Source organism: Alosa pseudoharengus, unplaced genomic scaffold (genome assembly GCF_046254945.1).
Source record: "Alosa pseudoharengus isolate Yale_2024_CS ecotype anadromous, Long Island Sound unplaced genomic scaffold, YU_APseudo_1.1 YU_APseudo_1.1_scf_22, whole genome shotgun sequence".
NCBI lineage: Eukaryota > Metazoa > Chordata > Actinopteri > Clupeiformes > Clupeidae > Alosa > Alosa pseudoharengus.
Window position 1 is genome coordinate 14,337,000 of NW_027468680.1, and position 12,203 is coordinate 14,349,202.

The 12,203-nt window shown below is 40.6% G+C and overlaps 1 protein-coding gene across 1 annotated transcript; it reads right to left on the bottom strand.

Annotated features, from left to right (window-relative positions):
* Positions 1–54: 54 nt before the first annotated feature.
* cdkn3 (cyclin dependent kinase inhibitor 3) lies at positions 55–11,726 on the bottom strand. The gene is made up of 8 exons (XM_076300657.1): positions 11,675–11,726; positions 5,673–5,758; positions 4,031–4,086; positions 3,883–3,927; positions 3,318–3,540; positions 2,793–2,824; positions 2,569–2,672; positions 55–445 (listed from the first exon to the last, which is right to left on the bottom strand). The coding sequence occupies exons 1-8, from the start codon at positions 11,684–11,686 to the stop codon at positions 359–361; spliced, it is 645 nt and encodes a 214-aa protein (XP_076156772.1). The 5' UTR covers positions 11,687–11,726; the 3' UTR covers positions 55–358.
* Positions 11,727–12,203: the final 477 nt, after the last annotated feature.

Sequence of the window (12,203 nt, forward strand, 5' to 3'; positions counted from 1 at the left end):
ATGGGTTGTATTTGGAGAATGCTTAATTTTGCTGCATTGATGCTGGAATTCACATCATTTTACCAAATATATCCCTTTTATTCACATTTGGTGGTCATTCATATAATTTACTTCACAAGGTGCATACTGAAAATCAGCTCTACAAACTTACTTTCTCCCAGACAAATGTGGAAAATTAAAACTTAAAATATTTCTGCAAAATTACAAATTTTTCTTATGAAGTGCAATTAAGAAAATTAACACTTTTTATGAAACATAATCAAGCTGATAGCATTTTCTCCACAATTGAAAACAAAGCAGTATTTTCCCTTATAATAATCAGAATCTCAAATCTCCTGAGGGCTGGGGTGGGTGCGAGTTACCGGGACACCGATCTCTCTGAAAAAGCTTTGTTCTCCTGATATTCAGCAAACTTTTCCCGAAACTCATGAAGGAAGTTATATTGCTGTGAAGGACAGACAAAAATGATAAATTTGCAAGTATTACCAGCTTATTTTTACAACCCCAAAACAGAAAAAGTTGTGACATTGTGTAAAATGTGAATAAAAACAGAACGTAATAATCTGCAAATCTCTTAAACTTATATTTAGTTGCAAAAAGGACACAGACAACATATCAAATGTTGAAAATGACGAATTTGACAATTTCATGGAAAATATATGTTAATTTCGAATTTGATACCAGCAACATGTTTCAAAAAAAGTTGGGACGGGGTAACAAAATGCTGGAAAAGTTGTGTAATGATAAAGAAAACAAAAGGAAGAATGTTTCACAACTAATTAGGGTAAGTGGCAACATGATTGGGTATGAAAAAGAGCATCGCAGAGAGGTAGGGTCTCTTAGAAGTAAAGATGTAGGGATATTCATCACTGTAAACTTCTGCGTACAAATGACAGTCATTTTAATGCTTCTTAACATGAAATTGTGATGTATTTGGGGAGTTAATCATCTACAGGACATATTATTAATACATTCAGATAATACAGAGAAATCTTTGCAAACAAGGGAGAGAGCTGAAAAACAAATTGGATGTCCGTGGTCTTTAGGACCTCAGATGGCACTGCATCAATACCAGACCTGTTTCCAGACATGTCATTGTATGGGCTCAGAAAAACCTCTGATAAACATGGTCTATGTGTACAGTTTGATACTCAATTCAAAAACTGCAGCCAATATTGTAACAGCTAAAATTGTATTGAGACATGATACAGAAAATACCACCCTCTAATCTGGGCCTGAGCTTGTTTAAAATGGACTGAGGTAACGTGGAAAAAGGTCCTGTGGTTAGACCAATCAAAGTGTGCCATTCTTTTTGAAAATCATGGACTCATCTGGGCTAGAGAGGAGGGGGCCAAGTTTCCAACTTGTTTTAGTGCTCAGTTCAAAACCCAACATCTATGACAGTGTGGAAGAGCATTAGTGCCTACAGCATGGGCATCTTGGCAAAGCACAATCAATTCTGAATTATGTATACAGGTTTTGAGCAACATATACTGCCATCCAGGCAATGTCTTTTCCAGGGACGACCTTGAATATTTCAGAAAAACAATGCCAAAATGAATTCTGCACATATTTAAATAGTATTTTTCCATAGAGGAAGAGTCCAGGTGCTAAGATGGCCTGTCTGCAACTGAAATCCTATATCGTGGAGTAATGGGACAACATTTCATTCTCAAAACTGTAGCAAATGGTCTCCTCAGTTCATAAACATTTACAGAATTGTGTTAAATGAAGAGGTGAAGCGGCACAGTGGTAAACATGCTCCCGTCCCAACTTTTTTTGAAACATGTTGCTGGCATCAAATTCAAAATTACCATATATTTTCCATGAAATAGTCCACATTTTCAACATTTGATATGTTGTCTTTGTCCTTTTTGCTGCTAAACAAGACTTGTATATTATCACATTCTGTTTTTATTTGCATTTTACACAACGTACCAACTTTTTCTGTTTTGGGGTTGTAGAACCAGCAGACTTGACAACCAGTAAGCTTCAAGACAGATAAAATAAGGCATTGGACTTATACATATCTTTGTAATCAGTACACGGACCACAACAAAGCGGATAAAAATGTTAAAAGCGGACAACTCTTGGACACTCTAGATGGAGGAGCCCCAGACAGTCCTTAAAGCATATGATGGAAAATATACATGAGCAGATTGACAACAGTGTGTGGTCTACAACTAATCCAAGGCAGGTGTTTCCTGTGACATTTACAGGGAAATGTTCTGGCTGTACAACTTCAAGTACACTGAACCTGATGTGCTACAGTATGAAGTTTGATGTCTAAAGTAAATTGTGTTAGACATGTTGTGAACAGTTTACAACATAAACTAAACACATGCTGTGCTATAACATTTGCAACCTAAAATGCACTGAACCTGATGTGCTGTTGTATAAAATTTGCAACCTAATACACTGACATTGATATGTTTAAGCATGACGTTTGCAACCTGAACTACTGTATATTGAGAATTTTATGCTGTAGTATAAAGTTTACAAACACTTCAGGACTTGTACAGTAACTGAAGGTGTCGGGTTTCAGCAGATTCCTCCTCTGTCACTCACCTTGACTGTCTGAATGGCCCCGCCTCCTCTCAGCTCCCGGAGGATCTCAATGGCTTTGTTGGGCGTCATGGAGACAGAGAGCTGTAGTAGCAGACACGCCGCAACTGGCAAGTGTGTGCACACAGAAACACACACACACACACAGATGTAGAATTAATGAAGCTCTTGTGTGAAGCTGAAGGTTTCTATAACAGTACACCAGTTGGTAGGGAAAGTCCACTTACTTAGTGCTGAACGACCAAGACCTCCATAACAACTGTAGAAAAACAAAGTAGGGTCAGTCATACTATTTTATCGCTGATTTTTTTTACAGAATTCAAGCTTTATCTATTATAAACTAAATTTACAGATCTAATGAATTTACAGTATCAGACTTTCAAAATTCTACAATGCAAGTTAGAAGAAAAAAGAGCCTTCTAAAATGGATATTATCAATCCTTGATTTGTAATTGTGATTGGCTGAATTGCGTTCAAAGCTGGTTTGAAGCCATTGTAAAAAACTCTGCAGCCATTCTCGAGGACTGCATTACGCTCTATATTACCGCACCACAACCTGATCTGTGAGAGCTGTGTCTGCTTTACTTAGCAACCATTTCTAGAAGAAATATACTTTATAATTATTTATGTCAGAATAATTTATTATATTACTTGTTGCAGTATATGTGTGTCTCCACTCTGTGTGAGTATATATGTGTATATCAACTCCATGTGTGTGATGTGCGTCCACTCTGTGTGTGGGAGTGTCTTACTGGATGATGGTTCTGCGGTTGGCCTGCAGACTAGCCTGCAGCTCCTCCAGGATCTGGCAGCACTGGGGCAGCTCGGGGGCGCAGCCGTCCGGGAAGGGTAGGTGGTGGATGGTGAGACCATGCTGGCTGTAGGCCTCCAGGAGCCCCGGCACCCGATAGCGCTGCAGCTCCCCACGCGTGCACAACACAAACACATCCTCCACACCCTGCTCCTGTAGCTGGCCTGGAGACAGCCACATATACACAGATACAGGTAAGCAACCACACATGGCTTAAATACAGGTAAGCAACCTACTAGAATAGCTTAACTACAAGAGTAGCAGCATTAAGCATTAAACTGTTTCTCTAAGATGTGCAAGTCCCATACTCATTGTGTGCACTTGAAGCAGAGTTTAATAGTTTAACACCTTGTATGAATTGATATTATAATCATGTTAAAATCATGAATCAATCAACAAGAATTCATAACAATCAATTACATCAATTACATCACACTAATCTCAACTCCCAGCAAGCACCTGCCACTCCTCACTCAGCCATTCAGTAGAAAAGGAGGTCACCCTACCCATGTCCCTTTGCAGGTTCCTCCTCACATCTTTGTACTTGCATCCTGCCAAACGATGAGACACAAAGCAGACTTGTTAGATGACGAGTTGCTGTGACACACATACAGGCCTTTCAGTTCAGTACCACTGGGACTGGCTGTGACTTACCTGGCAGTGAGCAAATACCCAGAGACTGGGAGCACTCCACCACTGACAAAGACAACCTACAGTAAACAAGCACACAAATAAACAAAAACATCAAGGATACAGGATTAAGCATCAGCCAACATAGTTACATACATAGGTAAGATTTAGGGATCTAATTAGTGTTCACTAATATGAACACTAATACTGTGATGCCGGACACAATACAGGTATTTGTTCACATAATCACACATTTTGCTACTGCCTGATATGATAATGGTGGGAAGCAGGCTTGGAATTTCACCATTCTGGGGGCAAGGCCACTTGGCCTTCAGTTGGGCATATTTGGTGGGGGGCACAAAGGCCACATGTCAGGGCACCAAGGCCAAAGTTAACTATACAGTAGTAGGCTATAAAAATTATCAAAGTTGTATTTAGCCTATTCACTGCAGTAGACCTGCATCACTGTATGAAACATTACAAAAACATGAAACATGACCTATTACATATAACTGTAAATCATCTGATCATCTAATAAAAACAGATATCTAGGCTATATATAAAATGTATTTTATATTTGGCCTGCTATTAAAATTCATGTATTGAACAATTTAAATTTAAGCACAGCTCAGCTTTAAGAAACTCAAATAGCCTAGATGCATGCTTAGCATTTTGTGATCATAAAGGCTACTTTCACAAACTCTTAGTCAGCTGTCCTCTGATTTACCAATATCTAGGCGATATTTGTAACATTTATTTTGTATTTGGCCCATTATGAAATCATGTGGAACAATTTAAACACATTATAAAACTTAAAGCCCAAATTTGGAGACATCCATGCATGTCAAAATTTACTGCAAATTCAACTGGATTACTCTGGAACGGCTAACTATACAGGGGACTGCTTTACACCTTTGTGTTCGGTAAGGTCTGCTGTTTATTGTGATATGTGGTTTGTCATGTGTTAAAAGAAGGGTTCGTGAAGTATTCAGATGAATAGGTAGGGAGATCATGGACGCAAAAGCTTCAGTAGAATGTATGATTAAATGGAATTATATTATTTACTTTTCTCGCGAACCGTTCAATACAGCAATTATCGGCTAACATCGTTTAAAAGCTGAGAAAAAGCTCTTTCATGTGATACTTGTGATGTCTGTGTGATGAATAGGCTACTTCGCGAGTAGTTCAACTGAGAAGAATGGGTGAATTTGGACACACTTTCTTTCTTGCGCTGTCACTTTCTCCACTGCGTAAAAGACTAAATTAATTTGCGCTGTGAATGCTAAGATTATTTTGACAGGCCACAGGCTAAATCAAAATTGCTATTAGTAGGACACAAAGCAGAATATTGAAAGAAGGGGGCACCAAGGCCACCGTGGCCTGTAAACCTATGATTTTCAAAGGGGCTTCACGGCCAACGCAAGGGGCTACGACGGCCATGGCCGTCGTGGCCGCCGTGAAATTCCTACCCTGGTGGGAAGGTACTTCTCATTGGATTAGATACATCTTCTTAAAATACAAGGCGAGTGTTTTCAATTTTAGAGCCTGGGTAGAACTGACTTAGAATATAATCGTGACGCACATGGACTAATGATTGCTTCAACTTTTCATGAAGCTTGAATGCAACTTCCCTTTACTGCGCACGTAAAACCTGTGAAGGGCTTACCAGGAGATTAGCAGAGGGGTACACTCCTCTTCACCCGTGTCCTCCTCGTCAGACGAATCAAACTCTGTGGTCCTCATGACAGCTGGCTGGGAGACCCAGGGAACATTTAGTTTACTGTTAATTACGCAATGCATCAAGGGTTCAGTAAGGGGGTTATACAAAGCATTTACATTGACATTTATTAATTTAGCAGGCACTACGTTATCCAAAGTGACTTACATATGTCGACTATATTACAAGGGATCACATTGTCCCCGGAGCAAATTGGGGTTAAGTGTCTTACTCAAGGGTACAACTGTGGAAGCCAGGAATTGAACCCACCACTTTCAGGCTACTGCACACTAGCCCAGCTCCTTAACCACTACTTCACTACCACCGCCCCACATGTAGAACCAACATTTAGCCTGACATTAACAAGTTTGTTTGGTATTCAAAATATAAATTGATGTAATCACAGACAGATGACTCTGCAAAATAAACTACTATATTGTAACTTTCCTCTTCTTCAGTTTGAATTAATTAGCTAACTTTTCTCATGCCAGCAAACTTAAAAGGCAATCTAATATGATTGACCAGACAGGTCAACTTCCTGATTGTAGTCTGCTTTGTCCTTTTTTGGACAGATCTCCCATGTGGATGGACCAGTCCAGCTTGTTGTCCAGCTGTAGGCTATACCCCCAAGGTATCTATAGCAGGAGAACAGTTCCACTTCTTTTCCATAGTAACTGTCCTATTTGTAGATTTTAGTGCAGCTTTTAATTCCATGAAACTAAACATTCTCCTGCAAAGACTAGCCAAAATTAACATAGATAAGGGCCTGATTCTCTGGATCAGAGACTTCCTCTCCTGTCACCCTCAGAGGGTATTGTAAATGGCATTTTGTCAGGAGTGCAAACCATCAGTACAGGCTGCCCACAAGGCAGCGTTCTTTCCCCTCTACTTTTCTCTCTATTCACTAACGAGTTCTCTATCAACGATATCCTCTTCAAATTGATAAAATATGCGGATGACATGGCGTTAGTAGGCCTCTTACAAAAAACTGACCCCTCTGGTGAGGCCTCCTATCTAGCACACATAAAGGCCCTTGAAGCATGGTGCAATGATAGCGAGCTAGAGATCAATGTGTCAAAAACAAAGGAGTTAGTCTTCTGCAAAAAACAAGACACAACAGAGCCAGTTTCACTTAAAGGAACACGCCACCCAAAATCAGTAGTGATATATGTTCTTACCGTAACTTTCACGAGTTGAGTCGTACCTCTCCCGCGTCGGTAGGTGCACTCAAACGCTCTGTCGCGCCGGCGCGAATGTGTTAGCATGTTGCTATGCTAGCGGGCTCTGCCGTGGCCGTAGAGAGAGGCACATAGCAGTATTCAAACACCTCCACGTTTTACCTACTTAAATACAGTTGCACGAGTAGTTGATGAAAAATGTTAGGGCACACAACATGAAACGTGACGATTTTCCAAGCGAATAAACATGAGAACTACAATGTGTGGCGCAATAGCACTTGGGAGTACTTCGACCTAGCGTGGTAATATTATTAACACCTAATTGTAGATCCTATCCACCACAGAGTTTAGAATCCATGCTGGATCGACCCTCAGCCTCTCCCTCCCCTCTGAGCGAGAGAGGCACACACACTAGAGATGCGCTGATGGGCTATTATTTCAACCATAACTGCATAGCAAAACTTATCATCCATCAGCCATCCATCAGCACTAAAGTTTGTTGACCAAAACTGCACCCGCCATCCGCTGGTTGTTTTAATGTAGGCTATATGGGTGATGCAGCGCTGCTGACGTGAGGCTAGAAAGCCCTTGCCTGTTCTAGAAAGACTGATCTAATGCAGCAAATATATTAAAAGGCAAAAGTCGTACATTGGCTAGGCCTATCCCCAGAATATCAGCAGCAAACTCGGTCTCTGTCGCGCAAAACAGTCTCCAAATAAAACGCACATCGGCCTGTTGCCTGCCAGCTTGTGACAATATATCGTCCAAAATGCTTGATTGCATTGCATTCTCCACATTTTTAGCTACATTTTCATGTACCACATCAGCATTTTTGTTCAGTGAATCTTTTGTAAATTGCTTTACAATTACCGTCGGGCCTATAGGCCTATTGCCTGGCTTGCCTCAGCTTCGGTCACGTCCTTTTACAATTTTATCATTGTAATAAAAAACGCAATTTGCCACATAATTTCAGCATGCTCCTGGCCTACTAATTAATGCCTATTGTAGGCTACTTTATTTTTTGCAAAAAGAAAGAAATCCTTGATAAAATAACAAGTCATTCACATTATAGGCTACTTTACACACTGTTATGTCAGGTTGACTGACAAGGCTGTTCTGAAGACTCCCATTCATTTTGACTGCACGAGCGCGTCTTTTTCAGACAGACATCGCAATTCATTTTATAGCCTAGCAGGCCATCGGACAAATATGACGCCTCGATATTAAAGAAACTCCGACTCCATTCATTCTGAAAGTCCACCGCACAACAATGCAACGTGCATGTTCACATTTTTAGTAACAATCGCCAGACTTGCTTGCTTGCCTTACACATCTAAGTTTTCCGACTATTTTTCTTACCTTCTTTTTCCGCTGTGGATGTTAGTGAGTTTGTAGAAGTTTTAGCTATACGTTCTGAACATCTCGCACTGCCATCGCCCGATGTCATTTCTTAGTCATATCACTCTCTGTCTCTCTTTTAAATGCCTATTCCCTGAATGGTAGGCTACAATTATGTGTTTTATATATAGGCATCTAAGCAAAATAACCCAGGCAGTCTCATCTAGGATATAACACAGGTTGAAGTTGGTTCTATTTAGGGAGGTGAACATCTGTAGATGACTCAGAAATGACATCGGAAGACAAGGAGTGAATATGGCAAGAGGCAAGCCGAAGTCTGCTGACAAGGGCCCGACGGTAATTGTAAAGCAATTTACAAAAGATTCACTGAACAAAAATGCTGATGTGGTACATGAAAATGTAGCTAAAAATGTGGAGAATGCAATGCAATCAAGCATTTTGGACGATATATTGTCACAAGCTGGCAGAATAGGCAACAGGCCGATGTGCGTTTTATTTGGAGACTGTTTTGCGCGACAGAGACTGAGTTTACTGCTGATATTCTGGGGATAGGCCTAGCCAATGTACGACTTTTGCCTTGCTGCATTAGATCAGTCTTTCTAGAACAGGCAATGGCTTTCTAGCCTCACGTCAGCAGCGCTGCATCACCCATATAGCCTACATTAAAACAACCAGCGAATGGCGGGTGCAGTTTTGAAAATTGGTCAACAAACTTTAGTGCTGATGGATGGCTGATGGATGATAAGTTTTGCTATGCAGTTATGGTTGAAATAATAGCCCATCAGCGCATCTCTAGTGTGTGTGCCTCTCTCGCTCAGAGGGGAGGGAGAGGCTGAGGGTCGATCCAGCATGGATTCTAAACTCTGTGGTGGATAGGATCTACAATTAGGTGTTAATAATATTACCACGCTAGGTCGAAGTACTCCCAAGTGCTATTGCGCCACACATTGTAGTTCTCATGTTTATTCGCTTGGAAAATCGTCACGTTTCATGTTGTGTGCCCTAACATTTTTCATCAACTACTCGTGCAACTGTATTTAAGTAGGTAAAACGTGGAGGTGTTTGAATACTGCTATGTGCCTCTCTCTACGGCCACGGCAGAGCCCGCTAGCATAGCAACATGCTAACACATTCGTGCCGCGCGACAGAGCGTTTGAGTGCACCTACCGACGCGGGAGAGGTACGACTCAACTCGTGAAAGTTACGGTAAGAACATATATCACTACTGATTTTGGGTGGCGTGTTCCTTTAATGGCCTAGCAGTTGAAACTGTGGGAACTTTTAAATACCTAGGTACGGTTGTTGACAAGACTGAGTACATTTTTAAGAAATGCTCACAACGACTCAGTCTCCTCAGAAGACTGAGCCGTCTGGGTGTTAGTGCTCAGATAAATGAGCTAGTATACACCACACACATTGAAAGTGTGTTAACCTTTCAGCTCTCTGCATGGTTTGGACACCTTAGCTGTAGATCCAAGAACAAACTAAACAGGATGGTGTCAATGGCTAGTAAAATAGGAAGACCTCAAAGACACCTGACACAAATATATACTGACAGAATGAGGAAGAAAGCTAGGAAAATCATTGCAGATAGTACACACCCTCTCTCTAGCCAGTTTGAGCTCTTGAAGTCTGGGAGGCGCTACAGAGTGCCTCTGGCAAAAAGTGTAAAATCTGGTAAAAAGTGTAAAAATCCTTTAGGCTACTCCAAACGCCATCAGTATCCTCAATCAAACCATGTGACAATATCAAACTGAGATGCTATTTCTTTTACTCCTATTTTTATGTACTTTCTACTCTTATTTTTTCTATGTATTTTATCATGATATTTCAACTCGTATGTCTGAGATGATATTGTGGCTTTATGTCCATCTGTCTTTATGTCTGGCGAGCCAAAGAAAAATTTCCACCTTGGTGGACATTAAAGATTCTATTCTATTCTGTCTGATCTTTTCCATGTATAGTAGCTGGATCAAGCCCATTCCTCCTAAAATCCACAATGATTTATTTGGTCTTAGGAAACGGTGGACCTGGACGACACTAGCAATAAATTGTAAGGCTATTTAAACTTCCCTGTGATGTGATGTGATGTGCGCATAATAAAAATGCCCAGGCCTTATGCAACATAATTTTTAGCCTTCGTTACCCGCCGACCCTGAAATGTAGGCTATTTTTCAGTTCAGTTATGAGCATGACATGTCCTCTAGTGAATTGGTTCTCAAAGTGGGTTCCGGGGAACCCCAGGGGGTCCGCAGCACATTGTCAGGGGGTCCCTGACAAAGTTTGCTACCAAATATGAAATTGTCTTATATGGCGAAACATGCTACAGTATCAGTATTTGCCAAATTGATCTGCTGATACGTTACATCAATACGTCAAAACACTTTACTATTAATTAACCACCAACAAAATGAAAGTTATGTGAAGCAAACACTATGTTATCAACACAATAGGCCTACATTTGACAAAGAAACAACAATCCTTTAAAAAAAACAATCCTTTAAAAAAAATCCTACATACTGTCAGTCTGCGAACATGACTATTGTGGTATTAGCACTCTATGTTTTTAAAATACATATAACATAACAGAAAAAAGGGCTGTACAACTACATGATTAACTTAAGTTGTATGTGTTGCGATTATGAGGAGTCCTTGGAGCATTTTCCACTCCATGAGGGGTCCACGGCCCACAAATGTTTGAGAACCCCTGCTCTAGTGACAGTTTCTCCCCCCTTCATGGTCATCATCGGTCTAGTCCTTTAAAACATGTGGCTGATTAACACTAGATTGCACGTCTCTCTCGGTGATAGGACTCTGGGTTCAGCACACTTCGGGATCCGCCCTCATGTTTGGAAAAAAATATTGTGTAGAGCGCACATGTGAACTGACAAAATGTTCTACATTTGGAATTGTGTTCAATACAACTACACGTAACAGCGCGCCTACTGTTCTAATCTAAACGGACGCAGGCGCAGCCTCTACAAGCCCACAGACGGTAACGTTAGTAGTTGGCTAGGCTAGCTAGTGCATATCTAGAAGTATTTGACAGCTAGCAATATAGTAGCACCTGCATACAATTATGAAGTGGCATTTTAGTTCGTCCATGAGTGCATTTCTGACATTAACTATCAAGATATCAATGGGGGCTATGACACGCCTCACGAAGCACTTGCAGCAAAGTAAAAATGAATAGTTTGTAAAGGGCACTGTTGCAATGACTGTAACGTCAGTTCACCAGATGAGCTAACGCTAGGTTAGCAACCGTAGTGTTAGAAACTTGTTAAACTGAATTGCACATTTTCCTCACAATCTAATGCATGCAAATGCATCGTATACTCATATCACCATCTACTGCACGAATTTCAAACACAAAACAGTTGCAAAACTGATTATAAATCATGCGAGTATTCTTACCAAATTCACCATTAGTCCATTCAGCGACTAGCTGAGCGTGTTGTCATGAAAGCATTTTAAAAACTCACTTTGCGCCTACTGGCCAATGAGAGAGCGGCATGAATAAGCCACACCTATAAACAGTTCTTACTGTTACATTGTTACTGCACCATAACAATGTGATATTTTGTGTCTTTGCAATATGAACTAAATTTGAACTAACCTACAACATGCGTTAAGGCTGGACAGCACCTTACATCTTAGGCCAATTACCAAACTGTAGTCCACAATGTTCTGGGAATATTGCATCAGATCTGGAAAAATGCATACCATTTGTGAATAATTGCATTTTCGTATAGCGTAGACAATCTTATTATATCGGGTATTGATCTCCTTATCAAAAATATGTGTGGGGGAGGGATGTTAGCATTATATGTTATAGGCTGCTGCAGGCTATGCTAATCCCAACCAAAGCATCCCAGAAAGTGCAGTCTTGCCACAGTGAGCCCATCCCGAGAGTTGCTTTATCTTTTCCTGTCCTGGGGACAAT